The 27,995-nt window shown below is 43.0% G+C and overlaps 2 protein-coding genes across 2 annotated transcripts; one reads left to right on the forward strand and one right to left on the reverse strand.

The window, feature by feature from the left end:
- Nucleotides 1-38: 38 nt before the first annotated feature.
- On the forward strand, nt 39-25,107 carry LOC129724067 (cytoplasmic dynein 2 heavy chain 1). Its single transcript, XM_055678668.1, has 14 exons — nt 39-129; nt 195-693; nt 750-880; nt 938-1,170; nt 1,223-1,322; nt 1,375-1,900; nt 1,954-3,463; nt 15,174-15,256; nt 15,312-19,711; nt 19,774-23,487; nt 23,550-23,821; nt 23,879-24,082; nt 24,152-24,655; nt 24,709-25,107. The coding sequence occupies exons 1-14, from the start codon at nt 93-95 to the stop codon at nt 24,982-24,984; spliced, it is 12,489 nt and encodes a 4,162-aa protein (XP_055534643.1). The 5' UTR covers nt 39-92; the 3' UTR covers nt 24,985-25,107.
- Nucleotides 25,038-27,972, reverse strand: LOC129724068 (polyribonucleotide nucleotidyltransferase 1, mitochondrial). The gene is made up of 4 exons (XM_055678669.1): nt 27,562-27,972; nt 25,946-27,506; nt 25,447-25,887; nt 25,038-25,392 (listed from the first exon to the last, which is right to left on the reverse strand). The coding sequence occupies exons 1-4, from the start codon at nt 27,933-27,935 to the stop codon at nt 25,138-25,140; spliced, it is 2,631 nt and encodes an 876-aa protein (XP_055534644.1). The 5' UTR covers nt 27,936-27,972; the 3' UTR covers nt 25,038-25,137.
- Between the last annotated feature and the right edge of the window lie 23 nt (nt 27,973-27,995).

Here is a 27,995-nt window from a genome sequence, read left to right on the forward strand (position 1 = left end):
CCAAACATGCACAACAGATCTTTTTTCACTGCTCACTTGATTTATTTAAAAAGTTAGTTCTTAGTTGAAAATTAAAAATAAAAGATGAAAAAATGACTGATCGGTACAAATTTATTCATGACACGGCAGGTAAAATAATACTTTGACTCGATAGTGTTTTAGAGTTCCACCATACGTTGTCTATTCGGTTGCAGTTCAGTTCTTCGGCGCCAGCAGTGTCGAGCATGCGGAGGTAATCCGGGACTTTCTGGAGAACGACGATGTAACGATACTGGCCGCCGTCTCATTGGACGGTGAAATTCTGTTTCAAAATGCGGTTCCCGTTGAGGAACAGTACTGCTTGCTTTTTTACAAAATTCCCAACCTGGCCTATCACAGTCCCGACACGAGACCGAAAATCGGAATGCTTACACTGGAAGGTGGTCTCGCCAAATCGATCTACAACTCGCTGCAGCGTGTTTTCTCTCCCTACATTCTGAAGAAGTCCGAATACTCAACAGAAGTGAAGACGATTCTGCAGAATCTACACTCCAACTTGGGTTTATCGTTAGGATTAACTGAATCCGGCATTCTGTCTGTTCAAGACGAAATTAATTTCTGGATCCAGAAGACGCGAACCCTTCCGACAAAAGCGGATCGTGAAGCGGCTAAATCCTTTGCTGCCATATTGGAGAAGATCAACAGTGAATTGAAGTAAGATCTTTTGAGGATCGCGAGGTTGGGATGCTCAACTTATCTAATCATTTCAGAGACAGTCCACCAGCAAATCTTACCCAACTCGATGACTTCATCGACGTTTGCCAAAGTCATCTGGATGAAATCTGGCGGTTACCAAACCACTACCCGCAAAACAGGATGTGTAGTATTTTTGATCTGATATGTGAGTAAATGGAAAAACCTTCGATGGACGGCAAAACTAAAACAAAACCCTTTTTAGCCACCCACGTAGTAAACACATGCACCGAATATCTCACTGAGCAAGATATTTGGGACGAAGGATCCATCTTTCTGGATGAGGCGATCAATCACGTGAAATCAACACTGGAAACGTGGTATCAAACGTTTGACAGTTTGACGCGACTTTTTTGGCCCAACTACGAGCAACATGCATGGATAGGAGAACCTTACAACTCGAAGCAGTTGAATAAATTTCGCACCCGCTATTCAGAGGTAGATTTATGCAAGACTTTACCAAAGCTCGTAATAACATTTGTTCCTGCAGATTTTAGCGATCAAAAAGTGTAAAGACCTGCTCTTTGCATTGTTTCACGATAATGATGATTTCTCCTTCCACGTCAGTGACATTATTGGACCTTTCAGAGGTAACTAGATAGCACCTAACCTTAAAATTTATTCAACGAATTTTTTTCCCAGACATCAACATCTACGATCTGACACCGCTAGGCAATAAACGCTGGGAGCTGGCCAAGTCCCGCATGGAGATAAGCCTCGCCAAAGTGGACGAAAATGTGGTCACCCTATTGAAGCGACACATACACGAAAGTATCGGCAATTCGCGTCAAATGATCCACGTGTTCAATCGTTTCAAGGAGATTTTCAACCGGCCCTACATTCTCGAGCAACTGACGGTAGAACGCGAACAACTATACCAGACCGTTCCGACAATCATTCATGACCTGAGAGAAATGCTAACCACCGCGAATCATACGGAGGGAGATGTGACGCCGATTGTGTCCGAGACCCGTTGGTATCGCGCGGTGGAAGCACAGATTATACACCTGGAAGGGGTCGGGCAAACTGTTTTACGCGATCGAAACGGCTTCGAAGAAATGTTGAAGAAAATTTCTTCCTTTAGGGAGGAAATCCAAGCGATGATTCATGCCGGCTTCGAAAGTTGGACTGAAAACTCTTTGGCAGCGATTCGCGACGGCGAGTTGAGGTAAGCTCCACTTAAGTCTAATCTAAACAACTTTTCAATCTGTTATTTTATAGCTTACGGGAAAACCTACCGGTCGTAATCTTCGACAAAACCGAGCGCCAACTGATGCAGGTCACATTCGGGCCGAAAATTGTAACCTTCTACGACGAGGCTCGTCATCTGCAGAATCTGGGATTGAAGCTCAACCCAGAAATTCAGAAGAGCATAGCACACTCGATGAAGTTCATCTCGTATGCTAGAAGACTACAGCAGATCGCCCTGTTCCACAACACGATCGGTGACAGAATGATCCCCTGTCAAAGACCAATTATGCTGAAAAATGCGATGGAATTTTCCAAGCTGGTGAAAAGCGAATCCGTTTCGTGGAACGACGAAGACTCCGTTGAGCGGTACATCAACAGTCTGCAGGAAGCCGTCAAACGACTTTCAAAAGACAACTTTCAGTTGACCGCTTACCACGACCAAGCCAAGAAATCCATCCTCAAACTGATGAACACCGATTTGATTCGACAGAGTAACATTTGGAAGGATGAAATGCGAAATCTCCGTGAAATCATTTTCAACCTGGAAAAGCAAGGATACACTAACCTAAACCCATTCAAACTGCATTGGGATCACCAATTGTACAAAGTGCTGGAATATCAATACGTCGCCGGGTTGATAAACGTCCATCAAAAGCTACCGGACATTCACGTCGATCTGGTGTTTCGCCAGCAGCAAATCCAATTTCGCCCCACGCTAGAGGAAATCAAATCCAAATACTACTCCCAGCTGCGTCGGTTCATCGAAAAACCACTAGGATTCAAAGGACTTTCCGAGCAAAGCTCGGTCATTTTCAAAACCATGATCGTACGGAATGCTGCCAGCTTCTCTGTCCTGTACGAAAAGGCACAAATCGTTTTTCGGCAGCTGATCGAGTTCCGTGACAGCTGGTTGCCCTGGGTCTCGATCGGTATGACGGACATGGAGCAACTCTGTACGGTCCACTGTACGACTTGGCAACACTGGGACAACAATTTCAGAGCGTGTAAAAAATTCAGCCAGCAGATAGCGCGAATACAACAAAGCGAAAAAGAGATCGATTGTTTGATCGTAAACTACGCTCCACTTTGTTCCGATTTAGACGGTCTGAGTAGACGCTATTGGGAAGCGCTGGCAAACAGTCTACGGACTTCTATCTTGGATAATATCTCGACTGTGCAGGAGTATCTGACGTACTCCTTCCAGGTGCTGCAAAACATCCCCCAGGACGAATGGGGCATATCGGAGTCCAGCGCGAAGTACGAGAAGATCGTCAGTGATTTACCCAAGATGACCGATTTGGTAAAGTCGCTGCAGGGCAAGGACAGCTGCCTGGCTGGATGGTGCAAGGAAAGACTTTCGGCCCTCAACGGCGTACTGTTGCAGTGGAATCAGCTGCAACCATTGATCGAGAACCATCAGACACTGCTGCAGGGTAGGCTGGACATTATCAAGGAAAATATTTTGCGCCAGATCAACGAGCTGAACGAGGAGGCGGAGAAGTTCTCTATACGGTGGGAGTCAACGATACGGGATTTAGAGGTAAGAGTGAAATTTTGATATTTTGACGTAGAATTACGTCTTACGGCAACAAAGAAGAGCAAATCGAAAAACATCAAGAGTGTCACGAAATTCCTCCACTTTCAAATGCCTAAAACTCAGCCCGTTTCCAACGGATATCCTTTATTCTTACAGCATTGCGATTGCGTAGTATTGAAAAATGTTGATCCATGTTAAACGTATATTTCGAACAAATTTCAGTCTAATTAAAATTGTTAAGACGCCACCGAAAGTATAACTCTCAATAGCCAAGTATAAAAATAGCAGACACAAATTTAGTCTGATTGTCTATCCGATCACTATTGCAAGAGGTTGATTCACTGATAAGTGGATCAACCAGTAGCAAGCACAGCTCCAAAAAGTCGCTATGCAGCACACTGGGGCGGATCATGAACATTGATGGACAAAACCCCATAACTTCTCAAATTCTAGTCATAGTAAATTGATGTCTTTGACAAAGTTTTCGAATGATTGTGATCTATCTTTTCACAAAGCATGTTTGGTCTAGATCAGTCATACTGATATAGATCGTTTTGTTCCGCAAAGAAACCTAGTTCATGTTAAAAAAAAGCTTTTTAAGATCAGGTATTAAAGGTCTTGAGTAACTGTATACGATTTACCATATTGCATATCATGTTTTGATCTAGTGTCTTTTTCATCTTTAAATATTTATATTAAAGAAGTAATTATCAACATCTTGAATTAAGTCACAGAGGTTTGGTGTTTTCAAATAAATTGCTTCACTGGATTCCTCATAGATTTATGTACAACATGTATTACTCTAGATTACTGGACTAGATTACTAGATATAGACCACTCAATTTTTAAAGTGAATTTCTTCTTCATTCTTAACGTATTAATCATGATTCGTGAAATATGACAAACATGGATCAATTCAAACAGATTATAGAAGCGTTTATTCATCATCTTCCGAATCTTCTTCAACGTAAAGGAGTTTCACGACAGCTTCTTTCCATTTTATGGGTATCAGTTGAATCAAAGTTTCTTCCTAAGCTGTGACCAACATACCAACGTACATCTTGCATGGTTTCAATGCCGCTGGATATTCGGCTGTGCGTTTCACGAATTTGTGAAAATGTGCTGTCGATAAGAAAGCTGCCGCAACGCATAGTTAATACGATAAAACAACTTTTGAAGCGGCGGCTAAAGTTAAATAGCTGTCACTCAAAATCTTCAAATTTGAGAAGAATATAGTGATAGTACTCACGGGTAAATCACTTACAAAAACTATGTTTTTGTGTATAAAACATTGTGTTCATGGTGTTTTTTTCCTAATTCTGACTTGTATTGGAGAGATTTCACCCATAGTAGCCTATTTGAATAAACCTGCATTTTGTAGGGTGGTAAAGATGATTGAAAATTTTTTTCTAACTTCTCCTACCTCTTGATTTTTGGTCTGTTGGCATTCTAGTTTCTGCAGAATATCAATTTCGAATCCAACATTTATTTATTTTTTTCCGTCAATCATAGTAGACTACATCTTGAAAACTATTGCTAACATCACAAATATAGTTATGTAATTCTAGTGTTCAAAATTTTTCTAAGAGCATTTCGTGACATCGTTAAATCAATAACTTCACGATATTTATTGAAAAGACTCATCATACTATTAACTGGCCCGGCCATGGCATATTCTGTTCTATAAGAATTTAATACAAAAATTTTTCCAACCAAATTTTCCGAACTTATGCGTTGTGAAACTAAATCGTTGACAAGAGTTACCGAAGCAATTTCTCTTCTTTTTTCAAGCGTTTCTATATTAATAAGCATGCAACGCGATTCATAACAAGGGAATGGAAATGAATTCCAACCCAGTTTTCTTAGTGCATATAACAAAAACTGTTTTTGTACGGATTCGATTCTATTGGAATGGACGTCTTGATAATGGTCGCCTTATCAAGACGTCCATTCCAATAGAATCGAATCCGTACAAAAACAGTTTTTGTTATATGCACTAAGAAAACTGGGTTGGAATTCATTTGAATTTCATTTCAACACTACAGTATTCTAAAATAAGTCTAACATAGGTAACAAAGTTTTTATGATGAACGGTACAATGTACGGAATTCATATTTACGACAAAATTATATCAGTATATACCAAAACACTTGTATTGTTTACATAGGGTGTGTTGTCTAGCAAAGGTATTATTTGAAATAATGACTAAAAACTTGAGAACAGTAAGCCAACAACTGTTAGATGGAAATTTACACTGACTGATATTACTTATGGAATGTAACAAAATTTTGTACACCGATTCTATATTAACTGACGACTTTTTCAGCGAGGAAGGAGGGTTATGGGCAGTGCTGAAAAAAATCACCACCTAGAAACTCAAACAGACTGATATCAAGGCAACCTCTACGTCAAATATCTCTTCTGTACACAAAAATAAATTGTAACATGACAACGGTCTCTAGACAGATCAAACTATTGATTTTCGATGAACACATTTGTTGGTATTCATTCCTTAGTCAAAGTTCACTGTCGTTTGTATGATGTCGAAACTGAAAATCATTTTCACCTTCACAGAACTGAGATTGAATACTACTATTCGTAACTTGTACTGAATGTTAGAATTGCGTTGAACTTAGATGCAATAGGCAATGTCAACTGCTTGATAGACATTCATATATAAATGAATCGCAAATAGACAACTGAATAAAAACAGATGAATATTAATGATTGAATGCAGGCATTATTATGATTATTAAATGATGTTTTCAAGAAAAATGTTTTCTGCACTGGTTTATTCCGAAGAGCATTCCACTGTCGGAACTTGAACTTTTTTTGACACAGTCTTTCAACCAACCCTTATATATACAAGACAATTTACAAGGCTAGTGCTATGATCCTACTGACAGTCTCTCCTGTAACGTGATTCGCTCGTATGATCTGCAACCGACTGTCTTACATCAGCTCTAAACATATAAAAGCACAGCAGCGATCATACCATTATAATTTATAATATTTATTGAAATTCATCAACTAAGTCATTACGTTATTTTTCATAAACGATATTTCTTATTTAAGTTTTACCATATATCACAATTACAAGTTTAAATGAAACTCAATCTATTGAAAACCATTGGTGTTCCAAAATATTCAGGCTGCCTTTCAATATAAGAAATGCATGCATCGAAGACTTGGACAATTTTCTTTCGATATTTACAGCAAATAACATTTTGTTATCAGTAAAGTCGTTCTGATTATTATTTTAGTAATGTGTGTCAGGTGATAATATACTTGTGGAGCTATTCACTAGAGGATATTTCATAAGTTTTATATAATTTAAAAATTTCTTTTCATATAGAAACAAACGTAACATGGAACGGTAGACTGGTTTGGACAGATTATCTGAAAAATAAAAAAACAGGAAGAGTGGATAAAATTAGTGATTTCTCAAATAATTAAAATTGTTTATTATCACTTACTCAGTTACAACATTGTCCTTCCAACCGTGCGTTTGTAGGATCCGTTCGAACACCTCCCGATTCAGCTTCGCCAGAAGAATGTTTTCCAGCGTTTCTTTTACAATATGTCCTGTAACGTACGCTTTTCTAAAACACGGGTTTTAATGTCAAGCACTTTTTTGCATCGTTCAAAACTTGTAACCAGTAAACATACCTGCACTACGCTTTCTTGTTCTGATGTCACCATTATCACAAGAAAAGCTTCCTCTATTACCACTCATTTTAGGTTTTTTTTTTAGAAACGGAATAAATATTTCTTAAAAACACTTCGAAAAAAGTCAGCACCGCCAAGCGAAATTGATTTTTTCATCTTTGAGTTTCACTCTCCCGGTTGCTAAGTTTGAATTGATGAATGAACCGAGCCGAAATCTTCCGTTTCGATATCTCTCATGTTGTATGTTCACTTTGAGACGCCGAGTAACGATGAACAATTTTGTTTATATAGTTTAACAGGTAGTGAAACCGATGATCATGGCAACATATATCAACTACGTGCAGAAGTTGCAGAGTTTCATTGTTATGAAACTCAAATGATAATTTTAACCACTGGTTATGGGTACGTTTCCAGAGGTTTTGAGATCTCCAATCCAAAGTGGTGAATGACATATAATAATTGAAACGAAAAGTCTTCTCAGGCCTTATGTCCTAACGTTTTCTCTTTCTAAGCTACCTGGAGACGCCACTTTGTGTATAGAGACTGTCTATAAGCCACGTTCTCATAACTGGTTATTCCAGATATCGATTTGATCCAGTCATAGCTACATTTTTCTACAATTCATATGAAACGTAGTTTCTGCTCAACCCCCTACAGCCCCTTAATAGTCCAAGTTATTTATGGTCGACCCTATATTTACTGTTTTATCATGTTATTCATGTGAATTATTCGTAGATACACTACTGTTCATTTTTCAGGTGTTGAAGTCAACTTTGTGTTTTTGGCACAATCTCACCCCATAGAAATATCTACTCTGTCAATAGCTTTACTAAAATCCGTGTATAGAGTTTCCACGAAGTTGCCTCTGTCCATAGACGCAAGAGAGAAATCAACAAATTCAAGTGAGTTGGTAGCCGTAGAACTTCCTTTGTAAAAACCATGTTGGTTACACGTTATGCGATTCTTTACCTGATTAAATATTTTTTGGTTTACGATAGCTTCAAAAAGTTTGGGAATACATGATATTATTGCAATGCCACGATAATTTTTGATGTCAGATCTCTTACCTGTAATTGTCCGGACGTAAAGGATAAGTCGAAAAGCCAAAACAAGGGTTTTACAAAGGCAGGAGCAAGATTTTCCATAAGTGAGGGTGGAATTCCACCTGGACCTGGACCTTTTGAAGCGTCCAGTTCTTTTAGTGTTGCGAGGATTTCTTGAACAGTTATTTGCTTAATAGATACGTTATTTATTTGTTCATGCAAGTGCGAGAAATACTCAAAGTCCCTTACTTCGTCGCTATTTTTATAAACGGTTTGAAAAAAACTCGCAAACTTGTTGCAGATTTACTTTGAGTCAGTACTGGCAAAGTCTTCATATTGCATGCGAAATGGGAAGTTTTTAGACTTCATTTTATCGTTTGCAAATTTTAAGAACTGTTTTGGGTCAGATTTAATGTTATTATCTACCCTTGTATTGTAGTTTTCATACGCAATAGATATTTTAGTATTCAGTTCATCACATATGTTCAAATATTTGTCCAAATTTCCTTGGTCTTTAAGTTTTTTGTAAGTTTTATGAGCTTTTTGTTTCCTATTTTTTAAATTTTGATTTCTCTGGTGAACCAAATGGGATCTATTGAGCTAGCCGTTCTTTTTTTTTGATTTTGGTACAGTTGAGTCTAAAACACCATACAGTAATGATAAAAAATTATCAACCGCTTTGTTCATATCTATTTCGTTTTTTAGAAGTGATTGCCAGTCGATGATAGTTAATTTACGATTGATTAGTTCAAAAGTCATATTTATTATATATATTATGTATACTATATATATTATATATTTTATATATATTATATATATTATATATATTATATATATTATATATATTATATATTATCTATATTATATATATTATATTCAGGCTCATGATCAGAGGGTCGTGATCTCTCGGTATCAATCATTACTCAATTGCAGTATGAATTTTTTCATTTTTCCATAGGGGATATTCTGCTTTGTCAACACTAAAATCTTCCGTGCAATTGGTGAATAAAAAGTCTAAAAAACAGCTTTGCTCATTCCGGATTGAGTTAACCAATTAATTTAATCCAAGTTGACTAAATCCGTCAAAAATAAATTGCAGAGTTTCGTTTTCTCCTACTACCGGAAGTAAAAGCGATGCATTATCATAATTTACAATAAAATCAGCATCATTTTGATTGAAATTTCCATATATATGAATTTTTGAGTTAGTGTTGGACTCATCATTCACTAATTCTACCGTCCTTAAAAATTTTTCATATGATTGCTTTTTGGCAAAGTGGGGTGGAAAGTAAACAGATACGAAAATATGGATTTCACCCTTCAACGGAACTTTAACCCAGACATCTTCATATTCGGCATGTTTCTGGGTTATGATTTGCTCAGAATCATGCTGAACCCCAACAGCCACAAGCACTCCTCCACCTGATTTCTTATCAGATAGTGATAAATCACGATCGCTCCTGAACACATTAAAGGAACTGTTGAAAACTTCACTTTTAATATCTTCGTTCCAGTTCGTTCCCGTTGCTAGGATGATTGAGTATGAACATCCACTTATTCTGTTATGTTCTGTGAACATCCACTTATCCTGTTGAAATTTTGAGCATAAAACAAACATTTTTTCTTTCTCTGAGTGTCACTGATTTCAAAAACACGAATGCTTAAAATAGCATCCAAACTTGTTGATCTAACTTTATTGTTATTGTTATAGTTGTGGCTGCCAGCCAAAAGGTAAGGACACGATACAGCTGAAAAGGTCGCGGGAGTCGTTAAGTTGAGCGGGCGCGTTGAAACGGTAGGCATGAAAGATGATTGAGACTCATTTTTCGCTGGGTACGGATTAAGTACTTCGCCTCGTTGAAAAGAGATATGCTGGAGATTAGGTGGGGGTCGAGAAAATTTATCCTTCGCTGCAGCAAGAAGCACACGGCTGTTGTTAAGATTTCTGTTAAGGTTGAGGTAACGATTCGGGATTTGAGTGTTGTTATTATTGATACTGTTTTTGTTGTTGTTGGAGTTGTTAATGTTGCGGTTGTTGTAGATGCTATTGTTGCGATTGAAGTTGTTATTGTTGCGGTTCTGGTGGTTGTAATTGCTGCGGTTGTTGTAGATGTTATTGTAGCGATTGTAGTTATTATTGTTGCGATTGTAATTGTCATTGTTGTTCAGGAGGTTGGTATTGTTGCGGTTGTTGTAATTGTTACCATTGCGGTTGTTGTTAGTATTGTTTTTGTAAGCCTGTTGTCGTCGATTCCTCCTTCTTCTAGCTGCATCTGCATTCTTCAACTATACCAAACGACGCCTTTTGCGTTCAACATAATCTGTCCAATCCGCTTTCCAAACTTTTTTTGAACCTAGAAACCGCCATCCTGAATTATTGGCATTGTCCAAATTAAGTTCTGTTGCCAAACTTAAAGGTGAAACAGGTGAAACTATTGGGGGAGCGGCAACACTCGCTGACTTAGTACTTATTTCTTCGATGCAGGATGACAAAGTTTTAAGCTCATCTACAATGTTTATCTCTAACGGATTGGTTTGTATTGAACAGCTGGTTGTTGTTTCTACAAACAGCTGTCCTAATTAAGAAAGTTCGTTATTTATGCTGGTCAGCGATTCCGTTATTTCATTCCGAAGTTCGTTCTTGAATTCCGAAAAAGCAATGTTAACGAGCTGCGTCAGGTGGTTTCTGAGTGTTGGCATAACACCAGCCACACTGTTGGCTTTGATGATTGGCGTTAGCACTTGGTTTAAATGTATAAGTGACTTGTCGATACCCTCTACTGTCGTGAGATGACAAAGTGACGTAAGTGCCACTTTCTCGAATTTGAGTTTTTCATGCCAATTTGTTCATTATCCGAAGACCTATCTTTTTGCATCTTCCTTTTCGTTGATACTTATTCATACGTTGCATAAAATCAAAAAAACAAAGTGACGTTGGCATACATTTCCATACAAAAGTGACGAAGAATTCTTTCGTTTTTGGGCCATACTGAAAAACTGATCACTTGGATCTACGTCACATCTCACGGCAGTCTAGAGCTTCTGGAATTGTGCTCGGTTGTTCAAGTTGGGTCACAAGTCGATTAATCACCTCTGTATTTTCATCAACTAATTTCGTCAGCTTGTTCTGCTGTTTGGTCAACGTGTTGAATTCAAACGACGCGGTTACTAAAAGTTGGCAGGAATCGCAGCACGGTAGCAGAAATCTACGGCTGGTTTATCTTGTTTGTTTTTTTTAACGATGCGCAGAGAACTTCTGCTTTTAGCAACTACTTCGGGAGGACACGATACTCCCGCACAGGAGGCATGGAATTTTCGATTACACCCTCCAACACACGACCAAAACACTTCGGCACCGGAGTCTTTCGCGCATACTTCGCAAATTTGATTCATTTTTACCGACACAAAAACACAACAAGCAAAATGAAAACTAAGCGAAAAACAATAATTTGATTTAAATTCGCGCGTGGATAGGAGCTAACAACAAACACGTCCAACTTGGTTGACGATTGGCGGAATACGTATGGGGCTGCACCAGTGTGCGCAGCAAGCATCGATTTCGAATATAATATGTTCGCATGGTTTTTGCTGCAACACCGGCTCATTCATTTGCAGCCTTCCACACAGGATTGCTGAATTTCATATTTGCAGCGACAGACCGATTATCGATCCAGTACCGAATCCAAAATACGTCAGCATATCCCTTGGTCTTGAACTGCAATCTTCCAGTTGCCTCTAACACCTATTACGCGGGAATCCTCGTCGACAGCACACATCCAACGAGTGCGGGGTTTTATCCGCTTGACTGTATCCGCCGCTTTGTATGCCTATTTTCCAAATTGCCGCCAAGGATTGACCGCAAGGTTCTACGCTCAAAACACCAAGAGCACGCCTATCAGCTTTTTTTTAGTGTACATGCTTCATGGCCATAGAGGGCCACCGGGGAGAATTAGTGTTCTATAGAGTGCTAGTCTAGCAATCCGTAGTAGGTTTCCCATCTATCTCCACCGCAGCTCCAACACCCGACGGTCTACCACGCACTCTATCAGCCACCATTAGTTTTGTTGGAAAACCATGCTTGCGCATTATCTGCCATAACTCATTTCTCTCAACTGAGTCATTCTCTGCCCAGAAATCTAAAAACAGATGGTAAAGCTGCAAGTCGAAATTTCTTGAGGATTTGTCGTAAGGTAAACACTTAGTCCGTGGTGAAGCGTCCCCGTCGAGATCCACATTGGTATTCGCCAACAAAGGTTTCCTGCAACGGCCTCAGTCGAAGGAACAGGATGCGGGAGAGAATTTTGTACACGGTATTGAAAAGAGTTATACCCCGACGACCGGTACTACAGTCCAGGCGGTGACTTTTTTAGATCAGGCATATGAGACCCTCCAACCAGTCTGAGGGCAATTCTTCATCAGCCCTTGTTTCAGTGTGATCCGATAAATGGCACGATACAGCTGTTCACTCCTGACTTCGAAGAGCTCATCGGGAATGCCGGACTTTCCAGTTGCCTTACAGTTCTTCAGCTCTTTAACTGCTTTCTTTACTTCGTTCATGGTTAGTAGATCCACAGCTTGTCGATCGTTCTTAATGCCAATCCTGCTCCTTTCGATACCTCTGTCTTCCTCACCGTTCAACAGCACAGTAAAATGTTGTCTCCGACGCCTGGCCACCTCTGATTTATCCTTAATTGGGTTTATCTCCCTGTCGTTGCACATGACTTGGATACCACGAGATAGTGATCCGAGTCAACGTTTGGTTCTCTAAACGACCTTACGTCTGCAACGTCTGAAAAGTGCCGATCATCGATCTCGATCAGATCTCGGTCGATCTCAGATCAGGCCACCCCGTTTGGGTGCATCAGGGTGTGCTTACGAATATTCCGGCGTGTAAAATAGATGCTACAGATAGCCATACCTTTGACAGCAGCGAAATTAATAAGCCTCAGGCCATTGACGTTCGTAGTAGAGTGGAAGCTTTCTCTACCAATTACGGGGCGGAAGAAATCTTTTTGCCGGACCTACGCATTTGCATCTCCACTGCAAGTCTCCCTAAAGTGATCATAGAGCTCATCCTTCTCGTCATCGAGTTTATCATTGGTCGGCGCGTACACATTGGTTGTGCTGTAATCAAAGAATTTGCCCTTGATCCTTAACACGCATATACGGTCATTGATCGTCCTCCATCTAATGACACACTTCATCTGTTTCCCAATTAGCATGAAACCGACTCCTCTCTCTGTTTCCACGCTGCCACTGTAGTAGATGTGGTACTTAAACGAAGTGTCCGCAATAGGATCTACTGCCCGGGTTACACGTTCTCCCGTTTTTGGCCATCGCGACGCGACGAGGCTGTAGCTTAGATATAGATGTCGAGGCACATCATTTCATGCTCCAGCCGCCTGATCCGAGTCAGACGCTGTTGTAGGCCGCCCCTGACATGGGAAGACATCCTCGTACGACCCCCTTTCCTGTCAGCATACGAAGTTCGGCTGATCAGAGGTTAATAACCACCATAGGGTCTCAACCCAAGCAACAATGTAGATTTTATCAAAGTTTTGTAGTGCAATATACAGCTAAAAAAGCGCTAGAAAACTTTGATAAAACCAATTTTGTTACTTGGGAAGTGATACATGTCCAGCCGTTTACTAACCGTTTGATTATATAGAAGATTTTTACTTTTCGGATGAAAATATCCGTAGAAACTACAGCATGTTTCAGGCATCTCTGCTTTTATAGTGGATGAACCAGCAGAGGATACTGGTAAATCGCACTGGTGATTGGAAATCATCTTCCACAGCACTAGATTTTGGATCTCCCGTCGGTGATGGAAGCACCGTCACACAGGCATGTTTCTAGCACTACTGAACATGTCGATACATATTAGTGATTCTGTCCGGACTTAGCGCGTTCGCTTTAAGCCGTTTGGGCACTTGTATTATGTATAGTTTGCTTACTTGCAGTGTGAGAACTAGAATCATCGCATGTCATCGGCAAAAAGCAATCAAGAATGACGATAAATTAAACAAATTTACCGGTGTAACTGTTGTGACACACCAATGGCAGTTTTTAGCATCTCAAAATTATTCAATTGAGATAGTTATAGGATTTCTTTTAACTTAAATATCAAACTATTACTCTGAGTTGTGTCGTTGCATGGAACTTGCGGTTTATTCTGTGTTGCATAACAGGGATGTTATGCATGTCCGCATCCGCATTTGTAAATGTGGAACATCCGCAATAAAACTCACTACTACATCCGCATGCGTATCATGCGGTAAAACCAATGCGAATATTAAAAAATCGCTTCAAAAATGATAGAAGACCATTCTCGAAGTTTTTCAATGAGTCGAAAACCTAACAGCAGATCAAGTTTCCAGCATTACGAGGTTTCGTATCTCGAATCGTCAAGTGACGAAGAAGAAAATATTTCAATTCATCATTTTAACAAAAAAACTTTTCTATGATGGAAGTGAAAACTTGAAGTTAGTGACCTAATTCGTTCGTGACCTAATCAGACGATATTTATCTCCACCCCCAATAAGTAACCCCAGTAAGCAATTGTTCAGCAGTGCTGGTTAGATTTACGACCCGTTTCGTAGTCGGCTTACTGACGTGAACTAATGCAGCCAAACAGATGTTGATTGGAGTATACCCATTTCAGGAACCGCATTCCGATTATGTTTTATCCGAATATCAATACCTGTAACCGTACCCAATTTTAAATATCCGCATTGCGACCATTTCAATTGCATTTTGTCCTAATCGAGATATCAATTTCTGTATCCCGATTGATGCGGTGATGATCCCAACGAAACCGAGTGATATGTTTTCAACATTGTAACGCTTACGCAGCCTTTCTACCCCTTTGAATTTTGTTCGGCTTATTTATCAATTTGTTGACATGTTCGACACTTTTATTTCAGTCGTTTCAATGTCAAAGACCGTTTGAACGAAAAAGATTTCTTTTTTTTATCCTAATCAACGCATTTTATTTTCAGACGAATGAAAATGCTGATATGAACTTATTCCGCGAACGACAAGGACAATGGCAGGGCATAATTGGCAAACGAGAAACTCTTTTGTAAGTCACGAATATTTTTATTTTTCAAAAAGTTTGACGAATGTAATATTTTCAGAAAACAAACGGAAAAATTCAACATCAAAATCCCGGAAGAGTTCAACGTTATATTCACCAAGCTAGAAACCGATATTTCCGAGCAAGGCAAAACCTGGGAACTGTTCAATAACTTCCTCACAGACTACGACACAGTCGCCAATGAAGAGTGGGCCATTTATCGCCGTCGGCCGCACATTCTGACAGAATTTCTTACTAAATGGGAGAAATCTCTTAGCGGAACCGCAGCCAGCGTCGCTGGATCACGCATAACTTCGATCGTCGAACGCTACAAGTCTTCCCTGCCGCTGCTTAACGCCCTACAATCGGATGCCCTTGTCGAGAAGCATTGGGCTAAGCTCTGTCAGATGTTGAAAATCGACTCGAAATCACAGCACGACCTCTGTCTGGGAGATGTCCTGGCAGTGTCCGATCACCTGCAGCAGCAGGCTGCCGAGGTTCAATCGATCGTACGGCAGGCTGCCTCCGAACATGTCATTCGGCAAGCCATCGTAGAGCTGGAACAATGGGCGGCAACTGCGTTACTAAAACTGATTGAACATACGGATTCCAAAGGGACCATCGTTTCGTTGATCAAGGATTATACGGAAACCCTCAACAAAATCGGTGATAATCAGTTTCTGCTGCAATCGGCGAAAAACTCCACCTCGTATGAATCATTCTCCGATCAGGCCGATGTATGGGAGGAGAAGTTGAATAACCTAGACTACGTTATTTCCCATTTGAATCAGATTCAGAAGAAATGGATCTATTTGGAGCCCATATTTGGAGTGGGAACTTTGAAGCGCGAGGAAGCGGTGTTTAAAAGTATCGACAAAAACTTTCGTTACATTATGAAGGAAATTGCGGACGATCCCAAGGTAGTCTCGGTGAACAAGATCAACAACGTGCTGTCGATCATCGAAACGCTCCAGAGTCAAATATCACGCTGCCAAAATGCTCTGAGCTCGTTCATAACGACTAAACGGAATGCTTTTTCGAGATTTTATTTTCTCTCCGACGACGACCTGCTGGAGATTTTGGGTCAATCGATGAAGGAAGCTATCATTCAGAAGCACATCCGCAAGCTGTTCCCTGGTATCTATCGGTTGGTAATCGAGAACGACGGCTCAAGAATTGTCGCTTTCTGCAGTGAAGAAGGCGATCAGCTGCAGCTGACGAATCCAATTTCGATCTCGCCCGTCATTGAAGACTGGTTGAGCGTTCTGGTGGCGGAGATTAAAAATGCTTTACAGTTTCTGATCAAGAAATGTCTGGATAAGGACTTCTTCGAAGAGGGTGTCATTAGTGAGTTTCCGATGCAAGTTATATGCTTGGTAAACTCTATTAATTTTACGAGACGAACTGAAAAGGCTATCTCCGCCATGCAGCTTTCTGATTTGAAGCACCAAATCCAGAATGATATTACCAGGTACTCGGCTTTACTGCATAAGAGTTCCGATCCGCTGATGAAGATCAAACTACGAGCACTTCTAATCGATTTAGTGTACCAAACGACTACCGTTGACTATCTAAGCGATCATAACGTGACAAACCTGCAAGACTGGCACTGGCTGCAGCAGTTGAAGTTCTACGTCGATCGTACCGGGATTGTTAACGTCAAAATGGTTTACGCCGAGTTCGAGTATTCCTACGAATTTCTCGGCAACTACAGCAAGCTGGTGTACACATCGCTGGCCCACAACTGTTACCTGATTTTGACCCAAGCGATGCAGCTTGGTCTCGGGGGCAATCCGTTTGGTCCGGCTGGAACGGGAAAAACGGAATGCGTCAAGTCACTCGGCGCCATGCTTGGTCGTTTGGTGCTGGTATTCAACTGCGACGAAAACATCGACACAGCCGCTATGGCACTAATTCTGTCCGGGTTGGCCCGTTGTGGAGCTTGGGGCTGTTTTGATGAGTTCAATCGACTGCAAGAAGCCACACTGTCAGCAATTTCTATGTTGATTCAGCCTTTGCAGGTGGCTTTAAAGGATAAACAAAATGAGGTTCTGCTGAACAATGAAAACGTCCCACTCAACAAGCACTGCTGCGTATTTGTGACGTTGAATCCTGCTGGTGAGGAATACGGAGGCCGCCAGCAGCTGCCGCTGAATCTGCAGGCTCTTTTTCGTCCGATTGCTATGCAAGCTCCGCGTCCGCAGCAAATCGCTCGAGTTACACTGTTCGTGGAGGGTTTCAAACATGCTGATCGACTCGGGGCTCAAATCGTGGAACTTTTCGAGTTGTCCAGAAAGATGCTTTCGAAACAACGGCACTACGACTGGGGTCTGCGGGAGCTGAAATCTATACTGTCCGCTTGTGGTTCCGCGTTGACGAACGCACAAGGTGAGCTGACTTACGACGAAGAAGCGGGACTGGCTGTTAATGTTATTCGATCGAACACGATGTCACGGTTGACGCTGTTCGACTGTAAGAAGTTCGATGTTCTGCTGATGAACGTGTTTCCAAATATCAAAGTCGTCAGTAGCGCCGATGATGATCTGCGATCCAAGATAGTGGAAGCGTTCACGGTTCTTGGCTTTCAGCAGAATGATCGTCAGGTCGAAAAATGTCTGGAGTTGGCAGCTCAGCTTCGAAAGCGAATGGGAGTTGTCGTTATAGGACCTCCCAGATCCGGTAAAACCACCATCATATCCGTCCTGAAAGAGGCTTTGATGACGCAGGGTGGCACGATCCGAGCACATATTATCTCACCAAAATCCATGAATCGAATTCAGCTTTTAGGTAAACTAGACCCCGACACACGCCAGTGGAGCGATGGCGTTCTCACGTCTACGGCAGTTGCCGTCAACGCCGAGCCACGAACGGTCACTTCGTGGATCATATGCGAAGGAGACGTTGACCCCGAGTGGATCGAGGCGTTGAACTCTGTGCTAGATGACAACCGACTGCTCACCCTACCATCCGGATGGAGAATTCAGTTTGGCAGTAACGTTAACTTCATCTTTGAAACACACGATCTCTCAACGGCTTCACCCGCAACAATATCTCGTATGGGAATCATCAATTTGAATGCGGAAGATCTTCCCTACCAACTGGTGGTGAACGCGTGGCTTACAAAGCAAGCAGACCCGGATATGCTGAAGTCATTTTTAGACCAATATTACTACCGAGCCATCGATTGGATCGAGGAACAGAAATGGCGGCCGTCTGGTTACTCATTAGTCAGTTTAGCTGAAGCAGGTCTAGCAGCGCTGGAAAGTGTAAAATCTACGGAACAATTTTGCATCGATCTGCTGTGCGGTCTCAATGGGGTACTTACCGCGGAGGGTAAAAATAAACTATCGAATCAAATGTTCTCTTGGGCAGACATCACGGTAACCGACAGCTCCGTAGCGGAGTACCACTACTACAACAGCTTCCGAGCTATGGTCGATCTCTACAGCACTGACGAGATTACGGGAGCTTTCGTCAGCGAAAATATCTACACGAATGTTCTGGTTAAGACTCCGTTGATGAAACTAAACGGGGAACTGTTGAAGCACATAATTGGCTCCAAAAATCGCCACATTACTCTGCTAGTAGGACCAAGCGGAAACGGTAAGAGCCTCTTGCTACAAACCGTCGTCAGCGAGTTTAACGGCTATCAACTCGTGACCATCAGCTGTAGCTCCCAGCTGACGACCTGTAGCATTTTAAACACGCTTAAACAGAATTCCCTTGTTCTAACAACTGTGAAGGGTAAAGAATACCGGCCGAAGTTCTCCAAAATTATTCTCTACTTCAAAAACGTTGATCTCTGCTCCGTGGATCGCTGGGGAACGTGCGAAGTCATCGAACTGCTACTGCAGATCGTCGCTCTAAATGGATTCTACTCGGAAACGCTCGAGTGGATAAGCGTCGCCGGACTTACCGTGTGCGCTTCGGTTTCCGACATAAGAAAAACTCAACTTTCACCAAGGTTCCTATCGATCTGTACCGTGGTTCAGTTCGGTTACCCAAACCAGCAGGACTTGGAAAGTATCGTCAAGAGTATGATTCTTCCTGTTTACAATCAGTTGGGGAAAAATTCGGTGAAGATGCGGTTGAACGATTTGGTCCGCGCTGTCATGAATGTGTACTTCGAAACCCAGGCACGGTTCGAACGGGGGGAAATTCTGCACTACCGCTTCACGCCCAAAATGATCGAGCGATGGATAAGTGGAGTTCTACATTACCCTGCGGAGTACTTTGGACAGGCCCTGCTGTATGAGTGCAAACGGATATTCCGTGATCGACTGGTAAGCGTAGAGCATCGTCAGGAATTTGATGAAATTGTGCGCGATAATCTTCGGATGGTGCCAGGCGAGGAGCAGAGTGCCGTGTTTGGTCCCAGCGACGGTCAAAAAGACGCTCAGTTGCAACTGGTTGATAGCGAGGGCTGGACCGAGTCGATCAAGCAGATTATTTCAATGTGCAGTAAGAGACAGAGTGCTAAGTTAACATTACCTCAACCTATTAATGTCGATTTTCTTTTCCAGATGCTGAAGTCATCTCGATAGACATTCCTCTAACGGAAGCTTTTATGGATGCCGTAGCAGCCGTTGTCCGTGTTCTATCCAGACCACAATCGAACCTTGTTTTGTGTGGTAAAACCGGTTCCTGCCGACTGGAGGCTCTGTACACAGCAGCAGCAATGCTGAACGTTAAGGTAGTCTTACCGCAAACCTCCAAAGGTTACGCCATAAGCGAATTCAACAACGACCTTAAAATCGCCATGCAAAACTGTGCCCTAGAAAACGAACCCTCGGCATTCTACATCGACCATTCGCTTATCGACTACCTCGGAGATATCATGAAAACATGCGAAGCCATACTGGAGGGTGCGGAGCTGACGGATTTTTTCGGAGATGACTTGGAAAATTTGGCAAACCCCCTAAAAGCGCAAGCCGCCCTGGAGTCCTTTCAGATGTCACTGTCGGCCTACTTTCTGTATCGATTGAGGCAAAATTTTCACCTCATCATACTGCTTGAGTATTCTTCACCGAAAATTCACGAACTATTCGAAAGCTACTCCGCTCTGTACCAGAAATCGGAGGTGGTTTGGATTCTAGAGAACAAAATTACACCTGCCTCTAGTCTAACGCGATATCTCAACGAAATGGGAGGCACCAATTCGTCCGACGCTAAGATTCCCACCCCCACTTTCTTCAACGACCTTTTAGACAGTGATATAAGCACTTGGTCACGATCACCGAAGCGTCGAATACAGCTAATCCGAACCTACTGGCAGGTGTATCGGAACCAGAAAGCAAAAAAGGAGCTCTACAAGCAACAAATCCAAAGCGGCGTAGACAAACTGTCGGAAACCCACAAAGTAGTCGAAAAGTTAAAGCTTGAAGCACAGGAAAAGCAAAAAGCTTTGGCCGAGAAGCGGAAACTCGCCAACCAATCGCTGGAGATGATCTCGACTACGATGCGAGGGGCAAATGACCAGAAAACCGAACTACTCGAGCTGCAGCGCAAGACGAAGGAGAGCAGCGTCAAACTGATGGAACGAAAGAAAGCCATCGAAGAAGAACTCAGCCTGGTAGAGCCTGTGCTGCGCGAAGCAAGCGCTGCCGTGGGACAAATCAAAACCGAAGCCCTTTCGGAGATTCGTTCGCTGAGGGCTCCTCCGGAAACGGTTCGCGATATTCTCGAAGGCGTGCTTCGCCTGATGGGCATCCGGGACACCTCGTGGAACAGTATGAAGACTTTCCTGGCCAAACGGGGCGTCAAAGAGGACATCCGGTCGCTCGATCCGGTTAGAATCAGTCCGGAAAACTGCCAAGCAGTTGAGAAGCTTCTGCAGATGAAAGCAGACTCTTACGAGCAGAAAAATGCGAAGAGAGCTTCTGCGGCAGCCGCTCCGCTTGCAGCGTGGGTTATCGCGAACGTCAAGTATTCTAGGGTCATTCAAAGTATTAAACCGTTAGAGCGCGAGCAGAATGAGCTCCGTGAGAATTTGGAGAAAGCGGAGTCGGAGATGAAGTCCTTGTCGAATGGATTGGACAATGTTAATGATACGGTGAAAGGGTTGTCCGAGCAGCTGAATGTTTACACCCAAGAAGCTGCAATGCTGGAAATAAAACTAGAGGACGCAAAACAGACGCTGCATGCAGCGGAAGTTTTGGTTCAGAGTTTAAGCTCAGAGTACGTAAGCTGGAGCAAGGAACTAGAAGAGCTGAATCAGACGATTGCCTGCATTGACAAACGAAGCTTGATGACGGCCTTCTGCGTCACATATCTGTCCCATCTCTCGCTGGAAGCTCGAAGAAACTCTCTAGTGAATGCCTCTAAGCTGACTAATGAAAGCCCATTCGACATGGACGACTTGGTTTCCAACCAGGACAAAATCATTTGGGAAAGTATGGGTTTGGGCGCTGATCAACAGTACCGTGAAAATGCCATCATTTTAAACCAGTTCATGACACTCCCGTTCGGTACTACACCGATTCCACTCCTGGTAGACCCCACGGAGCTGGGTCAAAAATGGTTGATCAACTATTTGAACTATCTGAATCGTACCTTCGAGATTACCAGTCAGACAACGGATCGGTTCGGTTACATACTGGAGCTGGCGATACGGTTCGGTAAAATTCTCATCATCAAAAACGTCAACGCTGTGGAGCCACCGTTGCTGTCCCTGTTCTTCACCCGCATTCACGTCCGCTTCAACAAAAGAATGGTTCAGATCAGCAACAAGTTGATTGATCTTCACGACGACTTCAAACTAGTTTTGATCACTCAAAACGAGCATCTTCAGCTAGGGCCCGAATTGCAGGCTTACTTTATGAATCTCATGTTTACAACCACTACAGCTGGTCTGACGGATGTTCTAACGTTCAACTGGGTATTGGCCAAGAACCCAGAAATCGAGAAAAAACGCGTCGACCTGCTGGAGCAGGAAGGGCGTCTAGTGAAGGAAAAGCGTAGCTTGCAGGATAAACTACTGCAAGAGCTCTCCGCTTCCAAGGGCGACATTCTCAAGAATGAACCATTATTAAACACTTTGAACAGCATCAAAGCTAGTGCAAGCTCCATCGAGAAGTCGCTGGAAGAGTTCGCCTCCATCCGCGATCAGCTAATGGAGCACTACAGTCGACGGAAGGAGCTTTGCAGTCTAGCCGCCAGATTCTACATGGGCATTCGTCGCTTCTACACCATCAACGTAGCGAAATTCACATCCATTTTTCTCGCCGTTATCGATGATGAAGCGCACTCAACTGGACCGGATCTGTACAAAAGTCTAGTCAGAAGAATTTTCTCCCTTCTAAGTCGGGGCACTCCGAAAGATGAGCAAATAATTCTGGGTTTGAACATCTGCAAACATGCATTTCCTGAGCAGCTCCCGGAGAAGGAATGGGAATCGTTTGTTTTCAATTTCACCAACGCCGAACAAACGGCGGACCAGCAGAAGCTTCCGAATTGGATCAAGCCGGAAAATCTACCCAAGCTGCAGTCCCTCAAACACCAACACCCGGAGTTCTACACCAAGCTCAACCTAGACAACGTGAACGCCTGGGTAAAATATGTCGAATCTGACGAAGTTACCCCACCGGTAACCGGAGTTTCCGACTTTCAAGCGATCCTAGTGGCTCAAATCATTCGACCAGACCTTTTGATCCGCACCATAACCTGTTCCGTTCAGAACATTCTCGGACTGAAAACTCTCTACACGGTGCGACCCTCCGTAAAACTTCTTGCGGAGGAAAGCTTCGCCGAAGAACCACTGCTCTTGATAACCGCTTCCGGTATCGATCCATCCGAAGAGATTCGTGAGTACGCAAAGCGAACGATCGGTCTTTCGAAATACGCGGAATTCTTCGTCAGCAAGGGAAATGAACTGGAGGCACTCAAACTGATCAAGGAAGCGGCAAATACGGGGGGTTGGGTGTGCATTAAAAACATTCACACGGTACCGCAGTGGATCCGTCATCTGGACGAAACTTTGAAGTCACTAAATTTCACTGCCGAGTTCAGGCTATGGCTGACATCGGAAACGGTCAAGAATTTGAATGACACTTTCGTTAAAAAATGCAACAAAGTTTTGTTCGAACCACCGACGGGTTTGAAGTACAAAATGAAACTTCTGCTGGAACAGCACAGCGGAACAGTGACCCGCAAGCGGGACTACCGGTCCATAAAGATGTACGTGGGTCTCTTTTTGCTGCATTCAGTCCTACAGGAAAGACGTTCGTACATTCCTCAGGGTAAGTTGAAAAAATGCAGACGGTAAACTGAAACTGAACTCGAGAATTTTTGTTTTTGGTAGGTTGGACCAAGTGGCACGACTTCAGCGATTCTGATCTGCGCACAGCCATGCAACTTCTTCGGTACACCGAAGGTTCGAACACGCTCAAAATACAGTGGCCTCTTATACAGGGTCTGTGCGAGAAGGTTGGCTACGGTGGTCGCATCGATAACGAGAACGATTTTGATAAGCTGGACCACTTGTTGAGAGAGTTCTTTGACGAGAAAATCATGACCAGCCGTTGGCAGCCGATGTTCATGAACGTCAGCTTTCCAAACTCCAATCACTTGGAGGTGAGTTTACGTTTTAGTTCACCCCTGTACAGTTCTATAGATCAAAATTGTTCCTAGGACTACGTGAAAGCTGTTGATCAACTCCCAGACGCGGACTCTCCCACTCTTTACGGCATACCGATATCGACGAACGCTTCGCGGGATATAATATTCTGTAGAAATACGTTGAAGGAACTACGGCGAATGTACTTTAGCAGCTCTAGCGCGCAAAACTACGAGAAACGCTTCAGGCCGATCTTCAACCTTTGGAGTAAGCTTATGGTAATTAAAATTACGTGTCGCCATTGATTAGCACAAAAAAAAAACATTTTACTTATCTTCTTATTTCAGAGTGGCACAATCGCCCAACGGCTCACTGGAATGATCGATCGTCAGAAGAGCAACGACAACCCGTGGATGATCTTTATTCTTTCGGAGTTATCGCTCATCGGTAACCTTTACGAAGCGATCAACGGAAACCTAAACACCATTAGGAATGCACTAAAGGATGTTGGAACCATTTCTGGAGCCGATCGCTCCCTACTGGCAACCATCTGTGACAACCAGATTCCACTGCAGTGGAGACGCATTTGGAGCGGGCCCAAAACAGTCATAGAGTACCTGAAGGCAATTGCGTTCAAAACCAGACAAACTGAGCTGTTTTACAATCGTTTGATTGAGGAGAAACCAGTCGAGGAAGCCAGTTTTAATCACCTGTTCAACGTGGAAGGATTTATGACTACGATAAAGATGATCAAGTCGCAAAAATTGCATGTTTCTACGACTGAATTGAAGCTCTGCGCGTACTTCGACAATCGACAACGGGAGGATGCCGTTATGGTGACTCCTTTACTGGTAAGCAGCTTTTGATAAAAACTGTTATCAGTTCTAACATCTACTATTTACAGATCGACGGAGGCATTCTCATCAACGGAAAAATTACCATTCAACAGGGAGTACAGCAACAATCCGGACCAGCTTACACGGGTCCCTTCTGTCTGGATTTCACGCTGGGCGACAGTAGTGATAGCAAAACGCGCGATGATCAGTTTGCAGTTCCACTGTACAACCACATCTCGCGAGACACACTTATTTGTCAAATTGCCGTTGACATCGGGCAAGGATTGAACCGAACCCAACTGGTGGCGGCCGGTATCGCATTCATCGTTCCTGAAAACTACTAAACTTGAGAACATCTTTCAAATTCCGCCAGTGTAACAGCTGGTGCTATTCGTTTGATATTCTTAGACTAACTTTATAGAGTTTATATTTACATAAATTTGTTTCTAGTGAAAAGCACCTTCCATTCCGTAGGCTGTAAAGTTCTGCAAATAAAATTACGACTTCGGGTCGACTGCACTACTATTGGTATTACTACCGGATGCAGCTTGAGTCGCATTTTCAGTGCTGCTGCTATTACCGTTACTGGTGGAAGTAACTGTGGGCCGCTCGAGATTACGAATCATAGCGGTGGCCGGACCCTGTAGTACTTTTCGGGACAATCGCATAAAACCTGACACTGGATCACGCCCAAAGTATTTCACTTGAATCTCCGTACCCACCTCAAAGCCTAGAGCGGACGGATGAGCAATCTGGAATGGAACGTCTCAGCACATGTACGCTTTAGTACAAGCATACAAACTCACCTTTCGCTGATCCAGTTGCGAATTATGTAACAAAGCCGGCGGCATCGACGGATACAACGTCACCAGCACTCCAGTGTCCAGAATTTCCACTATTTTGGCAGTATAGATTGCACCGAATTCCAACTCCGGTATCCGTTCCGCTTTCATCAGTTTTTCCAGATGTTCCTTCGCTTCATTCATCGCCGCCTCCGAGGGGGCAAATATCCGAAACGTATTGTCGTCTTCCTGCGTCAACTGCACACCCGTTTCCAGATATAACCGACGAAGATTGATACCGCTAGGACCTAGCAACTTCGCCCGTTGGTGTGGCTCGATTTGCAGCCGATCTGTTACAGGCCAGCAGTCTTTGCGGTTACTTCGCGTTGCTGCGATGGTTTCATCCATCAAGTCAAGGATTTTGAAGCGAGCTTCCATAGCTTTCTGCAGCGATTCCATCACAACCTGCAAGGAAAAGTTTAAAAACAAATCTCGCCTATTAACAAGTATTTTAAATTCTTACCTTAAGCGGAATTCCTGGCACTTTGATATCTGCCTGAATCGCCGTCATTCCCTTCCGGGTGCCGGCCACCTTCATATCCATATCGCCGAGGTAATCTTCGATACCCAACAAGTCCGTTAGCACTCGGTAATCTTGCAGATGTTTTGTATCATCATTCTCATACTTAGTCAGCAGACCAATTGCAACTCCGGCTGCCGCCTCCCGCACAGATACACCCGCATCCATCAGCGCCATCGAGCCAGCGCAAACTGTCGCCATTGAGCTAGAACCGTTCGATTCCAACACTTCCGAGGTGAGTCGAATCGTGAATGGGTGCTCGTTCGGAATGATAGGCAACAAACCCTTCTCAGCCAAAGCACCGTGACCAATTTCTCGACGACCCACCGGACCCACTTTACCAATTTCACCCGTAGCGAACTGTGGAAAATCATAGTGCAGGAAAAAGTTTTTCGATTTGACACCAGTATCGAGCGAAGTGAGGGGGTCCAATTTAAGTGCACTTTCCGGCGAGTCCAAGGCAATTGTAGCGAACACCTGCGTTTGTCCCCGCTGAAACAATGCCGAACCGTGCAGTGGCCGGTGCAAATTGACGACACTCGATATTTTGCGCAAGTCATCCAAATTTCGACCATCGCATCTTCGATTCTCCTCGAAAACCATTTCTCGGAAGACAGTTTTTACAAAACGATTAAAACTATCCGCTATTATCGCCGGATCACAGCTTGGGTAGCTAGACCAAACCTTATCAATGGTATCAGTTCGAGTATTATTTACAGCTTGATCCCTACTAATTTTATCGTGAGTGAAATCACGGAAAATTTCTCTCAGTCTCATCTCTGACATCGTCCTCACGGCGACCTCAATTTCTTCCTCCGGCTGAGGTAGCGATTCTAGCGCTCGCTTTGGTTTCCCATTAGATTTCTGCAACTTTTCAATTCCATTGATTATTAGCTGAGATTCTTTTGTGCCTTTTTTGATGGCCATCCGAAGTTCATTTTCATTCACAACGTTTCCCCGACCTTCCAGCATAACAACCAATTTCTGTTTCGTGGCCGTCACTATCAAATCCAGTGCGGACAGTTGAAGTTCCTTGCGGGTAGGATTGATGATTACCTCATTATCAACCAATCCAACGCGAACAGCCCCTACAGGCCCATTCCAGGGAATATCACTTAAACTTAGAGCCGCCGAAGCGGCATTAATCGCTTGCACGTCCGGTAGATTACTGGCATCGATAGCCAACATATTGCAAACGAGCTGGGTGTCCGCTCGGAAATCGGCTGGAAACAGTGGTCTTACAGAACGATCCACCAACCGGGCAGCAAGAATCTCCTTTTCCGAGGGTCCTAGCTCACGGCGCAAAAAGTTCGTAGGAATACGACCCGCTGCGGCTGCCTTCTGCCGATAATCCACCACTAACGGCAGGAAGGAGCTACCCGCTCCGCCAGACGCTTTCTGTTTAGCAACGGCCGTCACCATGACGGCAGTGTCTCCGACACTGACCACGGAACATCCATCGGCAAAGCGGGCATACTTACCGGTGGAAATGTTGACTGTGCGACTGAAATATAAGAGCAATTATGGGCTAGAATTTAAGCATTAATTGTTTAACAAACCCGGTGCTCAGTTCTATCTCCACTTCAGATGGTTCCAGAGATGAACTTAACAAACGTTTCAGAGTGCGTCCTTCTACGGCATGATAACTTAGTAAAATTCGAAGTCTTCTCTGTTGCTTATTAATTAACTTCAAATGTGATAACATTTTTGGCTGTTGAATAATGTTGCACTCAAGTAAAGATTGTTGGACTTTTACGTTAACAGTAAACCACTTGCAATTGTTATCATAACGCGATAAAAGCAAAGGACACGAGAACCGGCTGTCACAAGCACGTTGGTTTGTTTTGATTCCCGTTTTCGCAAAGAAAGTCTCAACGGTCTCAACCGGCTCAACCGTCTCAACGGTAAAAAAAATACCTTTTCTTTCACACATTCATGTTATAGCCGTTATAGCCGGTGCGAACTCTTTGAGGGATTCAACGCCAACTCATAC

Source organism: Wyeomyia smithii, chromosome 2 (assembly GCF_029784165.1).
Source record: "Wyeomyia smithii strain HCP4-BCI-WySm-NY-G18 chromosome 2, ASM2978416v1, whole genome shotgun sequence".
Taxonomy (NCBI): domain Eukaryota; kingdom Metazoa; phylum Arthropoda; class Insecta; order Diptera; family Culicidae; genus Wyeomyia; species Wyeomyia smithii.